Raw genomic sequence first — 24,677 nt, 5'->3', positions numbered from 1 at the left:
CTTTCTATTTTCTGTCCCACTTCAACGCAATGACGATAATTGTGTACCTAATGTTTGTTTCAACACTTATTTACACAATTAAGGTCCATGTCCGAACTAAGAGTAGTCGATGGCACAGTGGCACATTTTACAAAATCTACCCACGAAACATAGAACGCGGTTGCAAAATGGGAAATACCACACGGAAAGAAAAATCAAGCGTTTGTAGCATGGAGCCCTCCTATGCTAATTTTGTATGGACGTTCCTGCTTAAGGGGTTACGTACAGTTAGAGCTTCAAAAAAGAGCTATTTTTTTTAGAAATTTCTTGTGGCCACACATTAAAATAATTATCATCTAAATTCTCAAGTTACAGTGATCTCTGGCTCCCAAAACATGGTTTTGAGAAAAACGAGTTCAAAGTTTTGACTACTGCCACCTGGCCACAGAAACGGCTGAGACGGCTCCATTCAAAATTCTGTATCTCCATAAGTAATGGTCCGATTAGTCTCAAATTTTCAGCGAATACTTTTGAAATGTTATATTTTTAGAAAATGAAATTTAAAAAAAATCGAATTTTTGAAAATTCTAACTGTAGAGGAGACTTGGGCTAAACCAGACAAGTCAAATATTTGCGAAACCATGAAAAATTTCAAATACATAATGTAAATAACCTGTGAACGCACTATTTCGTGATGCATATGTTGCATGAGGTTTTATGGACATGTCATTTTTTTTGTAATAATAGTTGCCGTTAATATATAAAAATGTCGTTTTTCGCAGTAACCCGTGTAGAAATTTAACCATGGCCCAAATCGGGGCCAGATCTTTTGATCATTGTGTAGGCCATATGGCCTAAATATGGCAATTTCTACACGGGAAAAGTTAAAAAAAAAAATTTTCTCATTTTTTTGGGTTTTTATCGTTATAATTAAAGTGCACATATCATATGGCAATTTTTTTATTAGCTGAATGTGTACTGAGAGTAGTAGAAAAAAAGTTTAATGGAAAACGTTAAGAAGAAAAAATTAATTGCAGGTTAATTATTAGATGACGGTGTGGGGCTAAATCGGACGTCGTGATAAAAACAATCAAATTTGCGAATAACTATAATTTATTTTATATTAATGAACTATCTTATATTATATTCTTTGCATAAAACCACTTTATTAATAAATAAATAAAGAATTTATTTTAAAACACTAATTAGCAAGCGAGCAAAGAATTGATTTGAATTTTCTACAAAAAAAACTGAAATTTGTGTCTCTCTCTTTAATTAATTTGCCGTGTCCGGTTTAGCCCCACCAATTTCGGGATTTTCGTTTTTGAGGTAGTCACCTTCAAAGCAATATATCACCGAAGCTACTAAAGTTTTTTAAAAACGAACAAGTGCGATTTGTAGGTGAAGGAACAAGCTTCAAAACGGTATATTACTCTTTAGCAAAAAATATTTTTTCTATGAGTTTTCTGGTCAAAGACCAAATCCGTCCGGTTTAGCCCCGGTCTCCCCTACGTAACCCCTTAAGAGGCGTAGCCTTATACTACGGTTGCATGAAACATATAGAGAAAAACTTTTATGCTCTCATCGTATAAATTCATACTAATACAGTATAAATTTTACGCCTATTGCGCTTGATTTTTCTCTCCATGCATATAGTAATGTAATGACAGGCGGCAAGACGTGTATTACAGTTGCGACCGGATATTTTAATTAAAAATAATATTTTTAATACGAGCATCTAATCCGTTCGTTAGTTCGCTTTCCTGCAATTTAATCCAAACAACTCGACTAACAACAACACCAACGAGACAATACTTCCTCAAAGATGTGGAACTTTCCCGACAAGACGACGATGATGCTTAGACGTTGAAAACGGAGAGACAATGTGATCCGAATTACCCACGACGCCAAAGAAATATTCCCTGTGGAAGAGGTTCAAATACACCAAAACAACGCCACAATGAAACACACAATTAACAACACCTCTCTTTATTAAACCACCAAGAAATTACACTTCCGCGTAACGAACATTCTTAAAAGCACGCCGGTAAACGAACGAAAAAATATCATATCTGCTTGTAACGAATTCGTCAGCTGAGACGCCGGTATTCCTGTCCTTGTCCTAAGGTCACGCAAATCTGATAAATCCTTCCTTGTCCCTCAAACGACGGAAAATCACCTGTAAATAAATTCGGCCCTGGTCGCTATCAATCGTGGAAACTCGTCACCACGCCTTATTTTTATCACATATAGTGAGCCGCAACCAGAAACAAATCAACTTTGGAAATTTAAGAAAGAGATACCAACTAACACATTGACTTTTCCGACACAGACAAACCGCTATTATCCCAGTAACAAATGCCTTGTTAGGCTGGAGTCCCATGACAGCGTTTTGCGTTGCGTTTTGTAACTAGCCCATGAGTGCATATAGAGCAAACATATATCTGTATCTCTCTCACACTCATGACCTAGTTACAAAACGCAACGCAAAACGTTGTCATAAGACTCCAGCCTTACACAGTCATTTGCCATTAGAGGGCAGATGCGAGCAGCGATTAGAAAAATCTTTTGGATTTAGGTAATTAAGAAGATTCGTGACGATGGTTCATGGACAGATTTTGTAAAAAGAACCTGTGTGGAGAGCAAAACTTGTTCGAAAATGATTGTTAACAAATTTCACGTCATTTTAACCGGTTAGTGCCGTATTTGTTGGGTGATAACTGTTTGTTGCACTTAACTTTTTAACCAAGGAATTTCAGAGACACCGTTAAACTAAATTTAACCGGAGTTTAAATCGGTTAATATACACGGAGAGAAGTTTGAACCTAGAATAACTGTGTGATCAGAGTATTAGAGCGTGATCTGTCACGCTTCTTTAATCGTCTAAATGAAACACTATCTTTGACGGTTCAGAGTTCAGATATCTTTAGGACATCCTAAGTATATCCAATTTTCCGGATGTGACTAGGACGTCCGTAAGATACACTGATCGACAAAATTAAGGTTTTTTGCTACAAGAATGAACGAAAGTGATTCTTACAGGATTTTTTGGCGTAGATTACGAATCTGTAAGTTGAATTGTCCCATCACGTCTTAATTTTAAGAAAAACGGGGTCAAACTGTCAAAAAATGGCATTTTTGGCACTGTTTGAAGCAAAAAAGAACGCGACGTGATAAATAACTCAAATGCGTCCATAGACCCTGAAGCGACCACATTTTTTTCAAAATGGCGGACGCTGTTTACGAATATGATGCTAGTTTTCAAAAATTTAAAATGGTGGATCAAATATGTCAGACAAGTTTTGTAAAAATTTATTGTATTCACTTGAAACTCGCTACTCGGAGGTTTTTGGGGTGGCTGATTACGAATATGATGTCAGTTTTAAAAAACTTAAAATGGCGGATCCAATATGGCGGACGAGTTTTGTAAAAATTAATTCAATTCACCTGAAACTCTGTACTCGGGGGTTCTTGGGGTGGCTGATTACGAATATGATGTCAGTTTTTAAAAATTTAACTTTTAAAGCGCACCCTGGGTGTGCGACACACATATTCTAGCTTTTTACTCTAATATTTCGGTTAAATTCGTAAAAATTGAACATGTGTCGTTATTGGACGATACATTTTGTACTTAACTTTATCTTCCGTGAGGGACATTAGTCTTCCAAGTGTCTTTGTGTATTTGATAACTTTATGAAGTTGACGGCGAAAAATTTCTATTTGGCTGACGCCCAGTTATCGGTTTAAGGTAATTTCAGTAGTTTAAGAAATTTTTTTGTACTTACTAAGATTAAATAAATCATTATGAAACCTATTTTTCTTCAAAATAGATGTACTGTGCTACACATAAGATGATTTTTATAAAAGATAATATCCTATTCCATCTTGGAGAACACACTGTAAAGTCCCCGGGTGTCGCACACCCAGTGTGCGGTTTAAGAATGGATTCGTAAGTGTGCGCTTTAAGGGTTAAAATGTCGAATTTGATCAAAACTCGTCACTCCAGGGTTTTTGTGGTCACTGATTACAAATTCGGTGTTAGTTTTCAAAATTTAAAATGACAGTTCCAATATGGCAGAATTTTTGAAAAATTATCCCGATTGACCTAAAACTGTTTACTTCTGGGTTTTCAAGATCACTGCTTACACAACTTAAGTCAGTTTTTTAAAATTCCAGATGGGGGATCCAATATCGCGGAAGACATTTATAAATAATCTTACTACCCTGAAACTTCTTACTTGGGGGTTTTCGGGGTCGCTGATTTGGAAACTGACATTATATTCGAAATCAGCGACGCCGAAAACACCGGAGTAACGAGTTTCAAGTGGAATAGATGACATTAAAATTTTTCGTCCGCCATATTGGATCCGCCATTTCAAATTTTTTTAAAAATGACGTCAGATTCACAATTACACGGAAAAAATTAGTTGCTGAAATTTTCCGCGACTTTGTAAAAGACTCTCGGATCTAGTGGAAAGTATTTAAATTTTTAAAATCACTGAGTTTTAAAAATCATATTAACAGGTTGCAGGAAAAATAAACTACATTCGAAGAGAATTTGGAAAAAGGATTCGAAACTTTCAGCGTCAGTCGCGGAAAATGAAAACACAGCCGGCGCGCGAACGATTTGGCGACAGTCGCGGAAATCTTGTTCTATAGTATTCTAAACTTTCATCGATAGTCGCGGAAAATGAAAAATTCAGCCGACCAATGAAAAAAAAAATTCTTTCAGTTCTTATTTATTTTATTCTTATTATGCCTTATATTCAATTACACTCGTACATTTATACATAATCACGACACTTATCACATGTAATCGAACACTATTTAAACACTAATTTCCGACGTCAAACTAAATAACTAACACTAACACGCATATTACCCTACGCTTTCGCAGTTTCGCACGCTACAAATCTACTTTTTCATCGTCCTTATATATTAAATGAAACATTTCTTTACCGCTTGCGAGAAAAAGTGCAATATTTTGAAAATTATAAATCTCAAATATTTCTGCTCAACATATTCTAGAATTTTAAAGAGTATTTCAGTATGCGTTAAGGACTATTTTACACTTATTTCCATTTTATTATTTTTAATTTATCACATGTATTATAGAAGAATTATAATATTTAATGAAAATAATAATTAAACCAAACAAATTTTTTTCTGTTAATTACTGTAAAAACTTCTTTAACGATTAATAATTATATTTTATATTATTGTATGTTATTATGTTTTTAATTATTTTGAATAATATGATTTGATATATTATATATTATTATAATAATCAATAATAAATTATAATAATTCATAATAAACAATCCTAAAAATTTTGAATATAAAATATGTAAATAAATATTAAAATATAATTCTACAATTTCTATAAATTTATAATGTGCGTATTAAAAGTATTATTTACAATTTAATTATAATGAAATGAGCTCGAGAGTGATTATATTTTTTGATGAAACAAAATATTCATTTAAAGTTGGTATTTAATTGTCACAAATTATTTTAAATTTCTTACCGGATTTTCAAACTCCTCCATCGTAAAGGTGCGCGATACCAATGAAAATAAAAATAGTCACTTTCTCATTGAAAAGTAATGATACCTGTACAAACTGTTTTATTTTTTATAATTTTGTTATTATTATTGATTTGAAATCGCTAAGAAAAAAATAAAAAAAATAAATAAAAAATAAATAAATAAAAATAGAAAATAAATAAAAATAAAAAATACGTAAACAAAGTCAGTCAAAATTATTTCACGTGACGTTTACTGTCTGAGAGTTTGCGCATCATTTTCCGCGACTCGTCGACGAAAATTTCTATCAAAGTGTTACAATAATTCTACGACTATTTTCCGCTACTAGGTTTACAAAAAGTCCTAAACTTTTTTCAGAGAATTTCTGATAAAAGCGAATAGTATTTCAAAAAGTCCGTCAAGTTTTTTTTCATATCCGAGAGTCTTCAATTAGTAGCTGAAAACTTCAGCGACTAATTTTTTCCGTGTAGCGACCCCGAAAACCCCCAAGTAAGAAGTTTCAGGGTAATTAGATAAGTTTTTAAAAATTAATCGCCATATTGGATCCGACATCTTAAAGTTTAAAAAATTGACATAAGATTCGTAATCAGTGCCCTTGAAAATCAACAAGAAAAAAGTTTCAGGTGAATTGAATTAATTTTTACAAAACTCGTCCGCCATATTAAATCCGCCATTTTAAGTTTTTCAAAACTGACATCATATTCGTAATCAGCCACCCCAAAAACCTCCGAGTAGCGAGTTTTAAGTGAATACAATAAATTTTTACAAAACTTGTCCGACATATTGGATCCACCATTTTGAATTTTTGAAAACTAGCATCATATTCGTAAACAGCGACCCCAAGAACCCCGAGTAACGAGTTTCAGGCGATTTCAGTGACTTGAAAAAGTTGGAGCACTATGTTTCACATGTGAGCCATTTTTCTTGTTTTATCCACATAGCACAATAATTTTCTGCAAATTTGCGGCAAGTTATCAAAGCCAAATTTGAAAACTTGCCTGGCAAATTTGCAGCAAACCCATCATGACTAGTTTTTAGTCCCCTAGGCCTAGCGTCTATAGTCCTCTGGAAGGGGAGACGCGCTTGGGCATGATCAGGTGACGTGTCATTAGTTGTCATGGCGTTGCCTTGAGTGTACGTGTTTTGTTCGTCTATAGTTAATCACCTGTAGATTTTGATATTTTTGTGTACCGAATAAATAAATAAGTTTTTATTATATGAAGTGCAAGCATAGTTACACTGAACTGAAATGAATTTGATTCAATTAACCGATTTATTGTCTATTATTAAATAATGATTACTTATAAGGTACATGTTAACAAATGTCATCATGGAAGTATATGAAAAATTGGACTTCAATAATAAAAAATAAATAATTTCAGTTTATTATTTTAAATAGTTAATGTACATAACTTTTCTTACAGATGCTTCTATTATACAATCTGTTACTAGCATCTCCTAAAACTGCAATAAAAATAGTTAAAAAGTAGTCAAATTAACCAGGTTTTCTTCATGTGTAAAACTCTGACCAGAATTATTATGCATATCTTCTAAACACTTTTCATTTAGAAAATATAGTTAATAACTATAATTTTATATGCAATAGAAAAATAAATTTGAACTGTATTATTTACTACTTTTAAGTATTTAAGAAAGCTTTATTTTAGTCATTATTTTGACTTGCAGAGTAAATTGAAGTTTAAAAGGAAACTACTTTTAAGTCCACTTTTTGGCTATCGGCTATTTTTAAGACTACATAGCGACTTCATTCAAGCCTGAGTACCGCCTTTTTTTAAGACTCATTTTACAAACTAATTTTAAGTCTAGGATGACTACTTTTTGTTACATCTTAAAATTAGCTCGTTTGTAGACTTTATTCAATACTTTTTTCCTCTGTGTGGGATTGTACCGTCATATAAGTGGCCATACTTAAATTACGTAACGCTTTTTTTGCAATTTTAGACCCCCCCTCCCCCATGTAACAAACTTTTACATACATTAGCGCCACTTTTTTGCTCAGTGCAACAAATATCTTGACCCCTCCCCTACCCCCTGAGGCGTTACGTAAATTAAGGGTACAGCCACACGATCTCATGCAAAACTTATGCATGCAGGTTGCCATGGTAGCGTTCAAGAGTGAGAGAGATAGGATATTATTTAGAGCTGTGCAAAATTCGAACCGAACCGAGTTCGAATGTCAAATATTCGACATCCGAACTGGGCTAGTTCGAATGTCGAAAAACCGACATTCGAACTAAGCTAACTCGAATGTCGAATTTTCGACATTCGAACTAGGCGAAAAAATTCGAACAGTTCGGTTCGAATTATTTTGCACAGCTCTAATATTATTCTATCTCTCTCACTCTTGAACGCTACTATGGCAACCTGCATGCATAAGTTTTGCATGAGAAGGTCTGAACGCTCCCTAAGTATGGCCCCTAAACTGTATTGAACATTTTCTACACGGCACGGAGAAAAAAGTTTAATTAAACTTACTATAAAGAATGTAAATTTAACTCGTCAGCAGTCGCGCTTTTTTTAAGTGTCTCACTCGCACTCCAAGAGCGCCCTACCGGTTGAGTAGTGTTGCGTGAGACTTTTTCTCACGATTCGACCGTTGACGGGTTACTACTCCTCAGGTTAAGTTCGAAACAGAAGAGTGTCAACTTTTTCAAGTTTAACACTCATCATGATAAATTTGATTATTCTTTTTTCTTTGTGTACACTTTACGAATAATATAAAGTTCAGGAGAATTTGTTTCTGACAACCTTAAAATTTTGCATTACCAATAAGGCTATTCAAGTTCGGTGGGGGGAAATTCAATATGGATGCTAACTGATGCACCAACATTGTATAGAAAGTGTATGGGATAGAGTCTAATTTTTTAAATATCTCGCTTAAACGAAATTTTTAACCATAAGTTTATTAGGATTTTATGTTTCATTTTTAAAGAACTATTTTTTGCAATAATAAAAATCGATTTTATTTTTTTATTGATTTTATTATTGCAAAAAATAGCTCTTTAAAAATAAAACATAAAATCCTAATAAACTTATGGTTAAAAATTTCGTTTAAGCGAGATATTTAAAAAATTAGACTCTATCCCATACACTTTCTATACAATGTTTGTGCACCAGTTAGCATCCATCTTGAATTTTCCCCCACCCAACTTGAATAGCCTTATATCAGAAAATTATAGTGTTTGTCAAAAATAAGTGTTCACAATTGAGTCTGACTAGAAATGTGCAAAATAATTCGAACAGAACAGTTCGAATATTTTCAGCTTGTTCAAATGTCGAAAATTTAACATGATTGTCGAAAAACTGACATTCGAACTAGGTGATTCAATAGTCGGATTTTCGACATTCGACATTCGACATTTTGGCGCCTCAAAACGAACAAAAACTCGATTCGACTCGAACTCTGCACAGCTCTAAGTCAGACTAGTTATATAAATGTAAGAAATATCAATGTACAATGTATCAAGTTAACTTATTTTAATCCACATTTTCAGACAGATAGGCTTTTTTGAGATATTTTACATTTTCGATATTTTAACAAAGTTTAACAAACGTTTTACCTGATCAGGGTCACAAGTCAAATTAATTAAAATCGTCTCGATCGGTGAAGACGTTTTATCCCACATGGGACCAAGTTTGGCAATTTCTACAATGGCTTTTAAACTTTAAATCTTTTAGTTTCTAGTACTGATTTTGCTTATTGAAGATTAATGACATAATTTAGTTAAAAGAATATGTTTCGGGATAATTTTTGTATAATTTATTATAAAGATTTTAGAAAGTTAAGGGGCATTCAAATTTTTGTATTAACGGACGCCAAGAATTCTAGAACTGTTGTATATTGGAGCGAATCTTATATGTGCGCATATATTAACAGGATTGATATAGCTTAAAGTCCAACGCACAATAGGCTCGTGAAAGTCGTTCGCGAACGAGATTCATGAGATAGAAAAGGACTCAAATACATCTCTGTCCTTTTCTAACTCATGCTTTGCATTCGCGAACGACGTACACGAAGCAGTTGTGCTTAGACCTGAACTGTCAACTATATCACAGATTTATTCAATCTGATACTTACATCACATAAAAAAGATAAAGGCGCTTGTACACGTCTCCGTTCCTCAGTATTTTCAGTAACGTCTAGAGTTTTGATTGGCTATGCTCATATGAAACTTACAAAACTTAAAACTTTTGGAAATTCTCTATGAGCATAACCAATCAACACTTTGGAAGTTTCTGAATATACTCAGAAACGGGGAAAAGTACAAGCGCCTATTAACCCCTTCACAGTGTATGACGTCTATAGAGGCAAAAATAATTCGTGCCACCAATGTGTATGACCGCTATAGCGGCATCTAAAAGGAAAATCTCTGTAATAAATGAAATATGAATATCAATGAATATTCTAAAGTTTTTGGGGTCCCTGAATCCGAATCTTTGGTCAGAATGAAAAAATTCAAATTGTCGGCTCCAAAATGGCGAACGAAAAAATTTAAAATCCGTAAACTTTGGAATTTTTCGATCGCCATTTTGTAGCCGACAATTTGAATTTTTTAATTCTGACCAAAGATTCGGATTCAGCTACCCCAAAAACATAAAAGATAATGATATCAGGTATTAAAAGAAATAAAAAAAATTTAGCACATTTGTGTCACGAAAACTTTATTTTGACTACACTGCTAAGGGGTTAAGTCCAACACTTATTAGACATATCGTCGGGTTAGAGCAGTATCGCACCTATTCGGAAAATAAAGCAAGAACATAACTGATCAAAATTGGAAGCAAAAACAGGCTCTCTTGTCTCTTCCAAAATAAGCATGTTCTTGTTTCTATTTCTAATTAGGTACGTTCTTGACTGTTTTACGAATGTTTGGTACTTAATTCAAATTGGTACTAAATTGGGTTTTTTATTTTTTGCGACATCATTTATTTTGTTCCACTTTGTAAATGTGGTTTTTGTGTTTTTTGGGTTATTAAAATGAAGTGATTTTTCTTTAATAATAATTATTGTAATACTATAATAAATCTTTAATTCAAGGTATTTGTCACATCGATTCATTTTTGTCAGATTCTTTTTAAACTTCCCTTGATTATTCCTTAGATATTTATCTTAAAAATAAGACATATTTAAATAAACTAGACCATCTGTAAGTCTCAAAAATAAAACTCAAAGTTTCTATATTTTATATGTACACGGAAAATTTTTGTTCAAGAATTATTACGAAATTTATTCAAGAATTCAGGATACGGGAAAAATTTGACATTTTTTCAGAAAAGTTCAATATTCATTAAAAAGTTATCAGGTGTTTTTGTAATGGCTTAAAAATAAATATGTTCCTGACGCAGCAATTGAATATCTCAGTCACTGCGCGCTGAAGAATTTATAGATTCTCACGTCTCACCTATATAATATCGTAACGCGTTCTGTAGCCGAGGTTCTCCATAAAGCGGAGAGATCTTTCTCGCAGTCTCGAGGTCTCAAGTACGACTTACTTGCCACGCAGGCAAAATTTTGTGACAGTGACAGTGTCACAAATTAAAACTAATCATAATTAAAAAAATAAAAAATAGACTAGTTTGAAAGTGTTTTTAGATTAATTTTTTCTTGATTGTTTTTAAATTCATGTCATTTATTAAAGAAAAAAAATTGCTGTTCAAGACTGCTTTTTTAGTTTAAAAAAAATTGATGTAAATATTGATGGTAATTATGTATGAATTATTATTTGAAATAAAATAAGTATTACTGGAATAATAGTTAAAATAAAGAAGTATGTAAAGGAGAAAAATGATATTTAGTAACCAAAGAGGAATAAATAAATTGGAAAATAACTAACCTTTCAAAATGCTTAAACACACATAAGTCTTTGTCATATCAGACATTTATGAAACACAGTGATTAAAAATATCATTAATTTTATTCACCTGTTAGTGACTTCTTCTTCCTCTGCTTTTTAGCCTCTATATAAAAAATGGGTAAATAAAATGTATTAGAAAGGGTTTACTAAATGATTATAAATACAGGATGGTCATGAGATTACTGCAGAATAGAAACGTGGAGCGCAAAGTATTGAATGTACTCTCGTGAAGATATGCGCATATTTCTCAGAAATTAATCATCATATTCTGCTGGATATATATTATAAACATTTATTCTGTTCTGCAGTAAACTCATGTAGTGGTAATAAATTAAAAACTTAAAATGTTTAAAAGGGTACAGCACACAATTAATAGCAAGTTTTTCACTGTTATTGGTCATTTCACTCATTTTTTATAAAATGATTATCATATTTGTAAAATCATGGGCAGAAATTGTATCGAATGATATTTTTCTTTACAAGTTCAGGCAATACCGCGTTTGTAAGCACTTGCAGCAAAATGTTTTGGTTGGTCGGACTGTGAGGAATCGACCATTTTGGATTGCTGTCAGTGGTTGACAAACGAGGGTTTTGCATGCACGTATAAAGAAAAGTATTTTTCACTTAAATCGTATAAGCATTCAATTGTTTTGCTTACAAATTTTACATTCTACACTGAATTTGAGTCACCAATAACACTCGTCTTCAAAGTTACAAAGGTAACAATAAATAATCAGAGTAAATAGGTATTTCATATTTTTAATGTGCATCTATTGTATATGCAATCCATGCAAATCCAAAATCTTTCATCATCCTTAGTTCCTTTGTAATTTACAATTAAATCTAGTAAAAATGTCAATTTTTCATAACTTTAAAGGTACTTTCTAGATAAAAATTATTATTGTATACCGTTTAGTGAAAAATACTTGTCATTTTTCACTCACAATCAGCACTGATATAAATATTTAGTAGATAGCCATTTTTGGCTACAAACATGTGTGTGCCTGTGTGCTAATAAATTCTTGTAATTAAATTATCTCATAAAGGTTTTAACGAATTCTTCTGAAATTTTAAAGGTTCATTCTAGTCATGAATATCGAAAAATATAAGGTTTTTCGAAAACATCTACTCTATTTTTTGACCACTTTTTCAAAAATTCAAAAAGAAATTTTTGAAAAAAAATTTTAGATGTTCATTTGCAATAATATATGTAGAGTAATTAACCGATATTAATATTCTTGTATGAACCGAAAAAATTTATTCTGAATTTAAGAATATATAATAATATATACTTAGCATCTATTTCACAGGTTTACAAATTAAAAACTTTTTTTTGCCAATCGAATAAAACATTTTTTTCGAATAGTAGGTCAGATGTCAGATGTCAGATGTCGAAAATTGAAAATGATGGATTCATAGTGGTGAACAACTTTTTAAAAATCCATCGAATTCGCACTTATTGGATCCGTCATTTTGAATTTTTAAAATCTGACATCGGATTCGTAATCAACGACCCCAAAAACCCCCCGAGTAACGAATTTAAGACGAATTTCATCCAATTTTTAAATCTTGTCCGCCATATTGGATCCGCCATTTTGAAATTTGGAAAACTAACTAAAAATGAAGAAAGTAGTTTCGTAGAATTGTCATTTTTAATCCAATCGAGGTCCACAAGGGCTCAAAATTTTTGTAATCATATAGTCTATCAATAAAAAAATTAAAATCTTAACATTTTTGCCTGTTTGATGTAGAAAAAAATAGTAGAAGTTACTCAAATGTCTAAAAATAATGAAAATTGTCATGAAATTTGATCTTTAATCGACTGTAACTCTCTCAATTTTCGTTGAATTTCATTCTGTGACCAATGGATCGAAAGGTAATTTAATAACCTTTCAAATTATACCTCATTTATTATATTTTGACAAGCTAATTTTCCTACAGGTAAGTTTAATGATAAATCGTCCAAACGCCCGTCCTGCCGGAAGGACGTTCCGAAAAAAAGGCTTTTAAAAAAGGGAATTCAACTTTTCTTTTCTGGCACTCCTTGGGATTAAAATAGACGAAAAGACGAAAAAATCCATATTTTTGATTTTTTAAAATAATAATATTAAACCATTTTTCAAATCCTTCAAACTTGCTATGTTTCTAAACAGTGAAAAAAACATGTTTTCGTAAATGTAATGTAAAATCCCCAAAAATCAATATTTTTTGACCGGACAAGTCTCTTTCTCTTCAGAAACGTTCGAAGAATGAAACCAAATTTTTTAATTAAAAAAAATTCATTTTTAATATTTTTCAGTATATTTGAGTATAGACTCAGGCGCGAGTCCCTTAGAAATTGCTCTATAAAATTATTAATATGGAAGCAGATAAATATAAAACTAAATATATCGTTGGAAAGGTAATGAAACAAGCTTTCAAATGATGTAAATATCGAGTCTTTAAATTTATAAACCTGGGCTAGGTAGCCTCTTAAATAAAGCGAAAAGCGTCCTGCCGGCAGGACCGGGCTTCGTCATTCTGTGACTAAAAATTATGTGAATTTTTGGAACATGTAACTTCTTCAAACTACCCAGCCCTTAGTTTTGAACTTACAAGCCCGATATTTATATGCGCTGAAAGCTTGTTTCGTTACCTTTCCAATGATATATATCATTTTTTATTTATCTGAATCAATGTTAGTTTTCTTTAGTGATTTCGGAGGGACTCACCTGAGTCTTTTTCGTCCTGCCGGAAGGATGTTGGACGATTTATCATTAAGTGACGTCGCACCTCGAAAATGCAAAATTTGAAGCTTAAAACTATGATTTTCTTACTCAAAAAACACCTACTATTCGAAAAAAAATGTTTTGTTCGATTGACAATTTCACTGTAAACCAGTGTTTTAGAATATGCATTCTAAAAAAATAATCTCATAATTAGAGGAAAAAGCCTCTTCTAATATCCTCTCAAAACAAAAGTATTCCACTTGAATGTGGAATATTTTTATTCTTTGGTGGCTAATAATAAAACAAAACAATTTTTTGAGGTTCAAATGTCAAAAACATTGAATTCAAATAAAGTAAATAAACAAATAAATACATTAATTAATGCAAGTAATTAACTATTAATCATTAATTACATTTACTTAATTAAAAACGTTTTATTTTGGGCATCAAAATAACTTTTCTTTATCAGTTCATAACCATAATTGGCAAATAATATGCGAGAGGAAAATATACATTCAGTTTAGAGGAATCTGCATCAAATCAAGATTACTTTTTTAGGGTGTGTTGTACTCATAAAAGTGTATATTTATAAATATTTTTATTTTATATTTTATTAAACAGTGCCGCTCAAAAGGATTTGTCCACCCTACGGCATGCAAAGACATTACAAAAAGTTTTGTATATGGCATTTGAAAACATATTGTTCGCAACATGGGCGCAAAGATGATTACGACTCTGGCGAAATTTCGGGACCTCGGGAACACTTTCGCTCCCTCGGCCTCGCCTCGGTCCCTTCATTTCGCCATCGTCGCAATCACCTATTTTGCGCTCTTGATACAAAAATAACTATTATCACCTTTCAAACGATGTTTTAAAAATTGTTCTACGATAATTTTTAAGAAATATAATATGATCATTTGAACAAGTTTTAAAAAATCGTTTGACAGATGATAAAATATGCTTTTAAATGCCATTTACCAAATTAAATTGTGATGATTTTTTAAAAAAGTGTATATCAATTTGAAATTTTCCAAAAAGTGAAAAACTTTTGTAGGTATACTTTAAGTCAAATATATAAGCTTTAAAATAACTATTTGATGAAGGTATAATCTTTACCAGTAATGAAGATACAAAACTGTTTGTAATCCTTTTGAGCGGCACTCTTTTAATATGAGTACATTATTCTTATATTTTCAGAATAAATTTTTTTCAGTCTGTGTAAGAATTCCTGAAGTGGCCCCTTAATAAATTATTTTTGTTGTAAGGAATATAAATGATATCTATAAATTAAGACTTTCAAACAATTTTTCAAAATATTAATTTTTTTAAACTTATAAACGATAGAACTGTTTACACAATTTTAGAGTAATTTCAATATCTTAAAATTGGCTGAGCGGATTTCAATAAGATTTGTTTCTGCAGTAAGATTAGGAATCGGAATTTCAAGAAATATATACAGAATATAAATAATAGTATATTAAGCAACGAGGGTATAAAGGCAGCCATTATTCCCATATTACTTACGATATTTTTTATTCTAAATGCACAAAGTGGCGATTTCAGATAGCAGACGACAGGGAGTAAAAGTCATTCACTTGTTCGACTTGTATGAAAATGGCGGCCGTTTCCTCCCATGGGCAAGAATAACGCATGGGAACAGCTCATTTTCTTGCCCATGGAAGAACACGGCCGCCATTTTTATATACTGTCGAAGAAATGAATGACTTTACTCCCTGTCGTCTGCTATCAGAAAGCGCCATTTTTGTGCATGTGGGATAAAAAAACTTATTCTCAATTCTTAATTTTATATATAAACAATGTTACGAAAACCTTTTTATCTATTGTTTAATATTGTTTATAAGGATTTTAAAGTATACAGACTTATTTTACAGAGTTTAAACTATATTTAAAAAAATTCTTCAGTTTGATCAGATGAACAGTTCAAAATTGGTTGAGCTTTGAAAAATGATCTAAAAAAGAGGTGTGTTCTCTGAAGAATAACTAAGAACATTATTTATTTATAAAATTAAAAATTTTAAAGTATAATTTGCTTTAAAAAATTACACAAACTGTTTCTATTATACATATATATTTCTCGAAAGAATTTTTTCTAAAACAGTGCAGAAAAGTTTTACCGTTTACAACTCTTAAAAAAAATTACAATTTTGAAAAATTGTTTCGAGGTCTTATAAGTAATATCAACTTAAGTAAAGATAATTAGAGGGCCACTTCAGGATGTACATTAATTTGTACATTTAAAATCTTTGAAATTTAGATATATGCACTGACAATGAGAAAATTGTTGTGAGACTGCAGACTTTTCAAAGTCGCCACTAGAGATTCGGACCATGAAAGTCTCACAAAAATTTCTCAGTGTGGATATAAAATCAATATAAAAGGCAGAAGAAAAGATTTGATATCATTTCAGAAATCTCAAAATTTTCTTTAAATTCGGTTTGACCTGTTCAAATATTTCATGAAATCATCGACTAGGTGCTTAACCATACCATTTCAACTGTGATCTGAAAAAATACCATTTTGGAGATGTAAAATTTTTCATTTTAGGTTCACAACTATAATAAAATATAAACAATGAAAGATAATAATAACGAATAGATTACTTTACAGTTAATTTGCTTGTTTCTTCGTGAGTTTTTAACTTAATAAATTTCTTTTTAGAGTTGTCAACCTAAAATAAAAGTGAAAAGTTGCACGACTCCGAAATGGTATGTTTGTCAGAATACAACTGAAATGATATGGTTTACCACCCGAATGACGAAATTTTAAAAACCTATTGAAGCAATTTAGATAACGGAAAGGGGCTTAAGTAAAGAAATTAATTAGTTCAAAAAAGTCATTCCAAACCAATATTGAGCACAAAAGATTTGAAAGTAAAATTGAGGTGGGGCTGGGAATCAAACTCTTATTTAACAGATGCATGCAAAGGATTTTAATTGATGCGTTAAACAATGATGTGTCTTTTAAATTAAAAATAACCAAATTAATTCATTAAAAATATTATCAATATTAATAGTAAAATTGTTGATTTTATTTGATAATAATGAAGATGATATTGTAGATCACACGATAAAATGTCAGGTTAAACAATAAAATACTATTCTTTTACTTCGGTTGTGGCCTTAAATCGTAAAGAATAGTTTTATATTAAATATTTTATTTTTTAACCTGACTCCTCCGAGTGATCAACAAAATCATCTGTGACGCTCTTCGAAGAGAGGTATCTAAGAAGTAAATCATTTTAAGGTTATGTTTGCGCTATTTTTACCTTAATTGAAAGATATGTATAAGTGTAAAATATGAAACAGTTTTTTATTAATTATTTTTTATTATTTAATAATTTAATTATTCTTATTAATTATTTAAGATGTAATGAAGACTTAAACGTCAGTGCTTTATATTGACAGTTGATTCCTATATTGTATGTTTTCAATCAAACAATTACAAACATTACCTATAATTTTTCGCTCCTTAGGTACCATCCTTTGGAGCGCGTCACATCTTCATTAATGCTATTAATATTTCGAATCACATTATAATTATTTTAATAATCATTCTTAAAAATATCATGTAGTTTAGTATTACTTTTACTTGATAAGATGAGCTTTTGTAAAGCACGATTCTTAAATCCCCGCAGGTTATTAGTGCACCGAAGAAAGACCCTACGACACGTGTACCAAGAATTGACTAATTTCCTAATTACGAGAAGAACCGAATTTCATGATGTGAGTTTCGTATTTGACTGTTGTTTTACAAGGCTTTATGTAACCACCTTACTGGATCCCTCTTTTTAAAATTAGAAACCTGACTACAAATTCGTACTCAGCGACTTTAAAAAACACCCCGAGTAACTTATCTCCAATATTGGAGCCTTCTCCTTGAATTTTGTAAATCTGACTTTATATTCGTATTCAACGCACACAAAAATCCAAGAGTAACGTGTTTCAAGCAAAATCGATGGATTTTTCAAAAGTTGTCCGACATATTGGATCTACTGTTTTCAAAATTCAATATCTGACTTCGGAATCAGAGTCCTCAAAAACCCGTGCACTGATAGAAAACTCTGTATTAAATTTAATAAATTGTATACGAAGCAAATAAGCAATACCAGTATTTAAATTCAATATACATTTGCATTAAATTTAATATAAATGTATATTAATCTTAATGAAAATGTACATTTTTCAATACTGGTATTGCATGTTTGCTTTTTTTACCTCGAATTTTGGTTGGAAAAGAGGACACCTTGCTTTTTAGCTGAAGAAAAGAACACGTCGAAAATATTCACTTTAAATAAATTTTTGTTTATCGATAGGGGAGACTAGGTGCGGTTGTTACGCTGTGCAGTTGCTACAAATGGAATATCTCAGAGACAGTTCATTATAGCGATGGGGTTCCAAAGAGAAAAATGTTTAGTTTTTATGTACGAACTTGGTGCATTATGTTTAAAAATTATATGCAAGCTTTACAAGTAAAAAAATAGGCACATTGGTTTTTAGAGGCCAAAAGTAAATATTTCTCTGCCTGATATTTTTTAAATAATTAATAGACCTTTATACTTAGCAAAGTAAATTTTTTTAATATCAATTCTATGAGGATTAAGCTTTAAGAAACTGCCTTGGTTGTCCACATTTAGTGTATACTTTTTAATAAAGTGTTTTATTGTAAAAAATGTACCTGTTGTGCAGTTGTTACAAGTGATAATGAGAACGGATATTTTTTCCAAAATTCAGCAGATTCGTTTGAAATGTAAAATATTGGTCAAAAATGGGATCACACTCATTTTTTATGAAAAATCTCATAGTTTTTCTAAATTCGTATTCAAAATTAATGAAAAAAAACTTTTTAAAGTTTCTTTCATTTCGAAACAATATTAATGCTGCCATCTTTATGGAACTGTCACGTACTATTACGTTGAGTCAAAAATTAAGAATAATTAATCAAAGTTGTTATAAGAAATTATTTGTCTTCAATTTAGAAATGTTATAGATGATTCTTGGTATTGTAACAACCGACATTCACTTTGTGCAGTTGTTGCAATTTACACGCTGTCACTCAAATTCTTGTAGTTAATTAAATAATAGATGTACACTGAAAGAATTTTAGGCAGGCTGCTGGCTTTTCATGTCCGAAATTAGTGCTCTTTGCACAGGGCTCGCAGCTCACCTCAAAAAAGCGAGCATCTACTCCCGAAAGGTGAGCAGCTGTCCCTGAGGAGTTGCTGCTTACCTTTCGGGAGTAGATTCTCGCCTTTTTGAGGTTAACTGCGAGCTTGAGGCAGCGAGCTCTAGCGGCACTCATGTAAAGCCTGCAGCCTGCCCAAAATTCTTTCAGTGTAGAGCTAAATCAATTATGGCCTTTTAAAACTAGATAATATACCTTTGATTTAATCGTTTCACCAAACAAATTGGAGTTAAACTCTAATCACAGTAACTGTTTTTATCAAAATTGTAACAACTGCACCTAGTCTCCCCTACTATGTGCAATGCAATTGTTTTATGATTGTTTGAGTTAAGGGATTTATAAACATATAATTTCCATAGTTTCTTTACCACAATATGTAATAAAACAATTGTATCCTTTTCTTCAACTAAAAAGCCACTACCTAAAAAGCCTTGATAATTGTTTTCAATGAAAACCTATTCTAGGCTTGACCTGGAACGACCTATAAATATTTGTAAGTAATGCAAAAATGATTACGCATCTTTGACTGCTTTTAATACTTAAAGTAAGCCTTTCTGATATATGCACAAATGCGGAGGACGTAAAAATCGTACAGTACATAAAAGAGGACTTTTACGTACTTTGCACAAGCGAACTCTTTCATTTTTACCTCCTGCAACTTGAAAGCATTCTTTTCATTGCGTCTTTTCATTGCACGTTTATATTATCTGTCAATTTTTACAGGAGATTTCGAAGTACCCAGTAAAAAAAAACTAATTCAAATGAATTGAAACGAATTAACATTTTTGGTAGGCTCCAATTCGTATTTGTCACAAAGCGGGATTCACGAAAGCTCTTTGTGAATTCTTTTTAATTCATTTCAATTAGTTTTCGTTTACTGGGTACCGTCATCTCCCTTAGAGACTTGAGATTTGTTACTTAAACTAACCTAAATATTATTCATATACATTGATAGTAGCAGTCACGAAGTAAGAGTAATAGTCAGGAATTACGTTTTCGTCTGCAATTGTCCTCAATTGGATAAATGGTTTTTGAGAAAAGTTGATTCTTTTTGCATTGTTTTAATGCGTCCCTCTGTACTTTGCGGTACGTAGGTGTAAGATCAGACAGTTTGGTAGGTGAATTTTAGTCTGCTAAACATCATCCTTAATTCCTTACTCAAAAACTTAAGTATTTGAGGTTGGAACAAATGAGTAATTTTAGCCAGCTTACAGAAGCAATTAATTTTATTTAAACAAAGTTATTAATAGGTGATGCGCTCCCAAGAAAGGTACCTAAGGAACAAACCAATTATATTAGGTTATGTTTTTGTTATATTAATCTTGATTGAAAGTTCCTTTTTAATTACCAGTTCTTATTACACTTAAATCTCGCTATAACGACCTTCTCTATAACGAGCGCTCTCTATAACGAGGGCTCTGTCTCTCGGTATAGCGAGAAAAATTTTCTCCCGATTACCCCCACTATTTATAAACAAATGCACTTTCAGTTGGTTTAAATTTGGTTAAAATCAATTTTATTTATATGAAATAAAAATAAAAAGTCACTTCTTATTTGAAATTATATCAATGAGTCGAACATCTTCAAAATTTAAGCTTATATAAATTTTCTGTATGTTAAAGTTCAAATTAAACTAGGTTACGTTTGTAATTTTGACATTATTTAATTTGTAAACACTAAAAAAATGAATGAAGAATCTTAAAAGTGGGGATTTCTCATTTCTCCTCTTGCGCTCGTAATAGAGGGAGACTTGACTCCCGAACTTCTCGTTATAGCGAGATTCGAGTGTAAATATTTTTGATGTAATAAAAACTTGGAACATTAATAATATTTAATAGTAATTGATTCCCCTTCCGTATGTTTACTCAAAAAATTATAAACAAAACCTCAAATTTTTTGCTTCTTATGTACCTTTCTTGGGAGTGCGTCACATATATTGCACAAAAAAAACTTGGACTCTTTTTTGTTGCATCTCAAAATGAGTCTATGTTAAATGACATGTTAAATGACTCATTTTTTATGCGTATCAAATTGAGACAGATTCTTACTCAATTTTAGATCGAATTTTTTCTGTGTTTATTTTTGAGACACATGAAAATGACATTCAACTAAAATGTTATTGAATCGGATTGCACTTCTTTGAATTGTTACTCCACTTAATAATTATGTTAATAAATAATCAATTATTATCTTAAGTGACATGTCTGATAAATGCAGTTCGGTTAATAAACATTTGAGGAATATTCATGCACCTCTTTATGTACACTTTTGAAATTGATCCCTCACACCTATTTAGTTAAGCGCACAAAGGGCGCAATAAGTATCACTAACAAAGTAAATTAATTGTTTCGAAACAAACAACAATTGAAGTAAGAATATGTCAATCTGAACTGAATGCTCATAAATATAATAAAAGATTAAAAAAAAAGGTTTCTTATAATTTCCCTTTATACTGTCATTGTAATAATATTTTTAAAATTTTATTATAAACAGTAAACATTAACTTATCATAGCGTAAATGCACATTATCAATGAAAGGAGTTTTTCAGGACTATAAATCATATAAATTTGTTATAAATACTTGAGTATTTAATAAAATATAAGCATTTTAATGAAAAATTAGGAAAGCTTCAGTAGTCGGACATCAGTCAGACATTTTGGACAAGCCAGAAAGTTCGACAGTGACGCTATGTGCGCAGTTCTATTGCTCTTCACTGGAACTCTCCCCTACACCTGATTTATAGTCGACAATTGACTACGTAAAGTTTTTTATATAAGAAAAAAACTTTACGTATAGAAATTTCAAAACTCACTTTTTTTGTACAACGCCCTTATTGCACTTTATATAAGTGAATTGTTTTAAAAAGAACATTTTCTCGACGAAAGTGATTCTTTTCCTAAAAGGTAACTAAAGAGAAGTGTTGACATACCTTTTTTCATTTTTTTGATTTCCTGTTCCTGCTGATCTACAGCAGCTCCCAAAAGAGTAAAAATAATGCCTGCTTGTGAATTAACGCCAACTGCAGTTACTAACATTTTACCAGATCCCTCCATTACATGTGTCCCTAAAATGGAAAAAGTTTCTTTTAATAATTTTTCAATTTAAAAGCAATACATCATGGGTAAAATAAGTATTTCAATCAGTATCAGAATTTTTGTGAATATAAATATAGATTTACTCTAGTACGCCTCTTATTTTAAAGTTCAATAATATCAAACTTATCCCATTATATTCCCTCACTATGTAGTCAAATCGAGAAAGTATTTTAAAGGTACAGCTCGCTCTCCGTGGGACACCTACGATTTTCATATTTATTTAAATAAAATAAATATAAATTATCTACCAACTTGTGCTCTCGAGTTGTTTCATAAACTTTACGTAGCCAACGATTTACAAAAAAGCAACCAGGCGAAAATATATCCTTAGAATGTTTAATGTTTAATTTCTGATCGACATTGGAACATGTGTCCAACAGAGGGTTAAATATTATTTTTACAGGTACAAAGAGAAAAAGAAACTGTAATAGTTTGTAGAAAATAATCAAATTATGAGAACTGTTAAATCTGTGATTTAATAATAAATTGGACATATGAGAAGAATTTACAAAATCGAGAGCAAAGGATGAGTGTGAGAATAAAGGAACTGTAGAAAGATTTATATGTTCCTGAGCGCGTACGTGAATTCGTAAGAAATCATTTTCAACAAAATAGAAATTATAACTGCTGATGATGATGAAGAAGATGACGATGACTTTGTTATAAGTATCAAACTAATGAGTGACTTTTAATATTACTTGTATTTCTTTCCTATTTTTTTCTTCCTTCGATGATAATTTTTTTCTAACAGACTCTCCCAAGTAACTTGTAAGCTTGTAGGAAACATGCACTGCAAGCTTGTTGCAAATAGCAAAATAAATAAGTATTTTTGTCCAGTAAATTTAGGCAGCGTATCCATGCGGCAAGCATAAAGTCCTACGCTGTTTTGAGGACATTTTGCTGTATGCAGCGAGCTTAATGATGGATCCTCCAAGCGTCCATACTGTCAGTAGAACGACCACTTAAATTATCTACCATTAAAGTACAAGTTTGTTATAGATTTACTTTATACAAATAACTATAATATATTTAAATTTATAACGCGTACGATATGGGTTTTGTTTAATGCGGAAATGAATGAGTGTTTGATAGAATGTACGAGAAGGTTCTATTTGACCAGAAATTATAATTTGCAAATATTTAGAAAGACGAGGTGAGAGTTAGTCTTGGCTGCAGGCTGAGCAGTTCAGCAGAAAAGTGCGTGTAGCGCACGATAAAATTTATGAAAACGGATTTTAGTTGAAGAAGCGTGAAGCGCTTACTTCATGTATTTTTCAATAAAAATATTTATAATAGGGAGCTCCTGGATGATACTGACGGTCTAACATTTCTGCAAATATAAATTTCCGTGTTCTCTAGGAGTGAGGACACGGAAGGTGGATTGTTTAATTTTCAAGTGTTTCTTTTTGCTATTTCTAATTTATTTCAATCAAATTTTATAAATTTTGTTTATTTTCTTTATGTAAAGTGTGGTCGTTGTAATAGTCCCGAATTCAAGAACTCCCATCGTAGGAGGATAACTTTGTTGTACTCCTGGAATTTGAATTAATCTGGTCACTCAACATTGAAGTGTTTTAAAGATGAGTACCATTATCATTATTTTATGAAATTTGTATCGTCATCGATATCTAATTGATTTTCAGGTTCTATACCATTATTTATTTTATGTGAGCAAATGTTAATTATTAGACAAAAAAGGATGAACTCGAATCATTTATTTTGATTTTAAATTTAGGTAATTATTATAATTAATCTCTCTGATTTTTAATATTTTCACAATACCAAGAGAAAATATTTGTTACAAGCGTATGATATATGAGAAAGAACAATTATCTGTTACTCAGTATAATATTTTAAATGAATAAATTGTAATACTTACCAGAAAGGACCATGGGATCGAAAGTTTCTCCCTTTTTCACATGGTCCGACTCTCCAGTTAAACTGGACTCATCTACTTTGAGATCGTTGCTTTGTATGAGAATACCATCTGCAGGAAGCAGATCTCCATATTTTATCTATAACAAATTCCAGTTATTTAATACCATTCATAATGGTTTAATGAACAATTCATGTTATTTAATAAATTATTTTATTTATGATAATAGTAATTTCTGTTTGTTTTAAGATGGTTTCAAAACGTACATTTAGAATTATTTGTATAAACTCTAAATAAAATTTGTTTAAAAAATTCCACCTGTAAGACGCATAATCTTACTGACATTTAATAGCTTAGCATATAATGGGATTGAAATTTAACAAAATAGTCGCGTA

The 24,677-nt window shown here is 31.3% G+C and overlaps 1 protein-coding gene across 9 annotated transcripts in view; it reads right to left on the bottom strand.

The window, feature by feature from the left end:
* Positions 1-24,677, bottom strand: part of LOC122512364 (plasma membrane calcium-transporting ATPase 1) — a 221,545-nt gene that overhangs the window by 91,877 nt on the left and 104,991 nt on the right. For 8 of the 9 annotated variants that reach the window (XR_006302616.1, XM_043628151.1, XM_043628150.1 and 5 more), the window contains 3 exons: positions 24,286-24,421; positions 22,241-22,375; positions 11,468-11,503 (listed from right to left, as the gene is read on the bottom strand). Coding sequence is in view for 8 of the 9 variants with exons in the window: in XM_043628151.1 (XP_043484086.1) it covers positions 11,468-11,503; positions 22,241-22,375; positions 24,286-24,421 (307 nt within the window). In the remaining variant the exon portion in view is untranslated. The remainder of the gene's footprint in view (positions 1-11,467; positions 11,504-22,240; positions 22,376-24,285; positions 24,422-24,677) is intronic. The other variant, XM_043628154.1, reaches the window with a different exon arrangement.

This window comes from Leptopilina heterotoma, unplaced genomic scaffold (assembly GCF_015476425.1).
Source record: "Leptopilina heterotoma isolate Lh14 unplaced genomic scaffold, ASM1547642v1 Lhet_97, whole genome shotgun sequence".
Classification (NCBI taxonomy): domain Eukaryota; kingdom Metazoa; phylum Arthropoda; class Insecta; order Hymenoptera; family Figitidae; genus Leptopilina; species Leptopilina heterotoma.
Note: the sequence above shows the minus strand (reverse complement) of the source record. Positions and strands in the feature narration are given on the sequence as shown.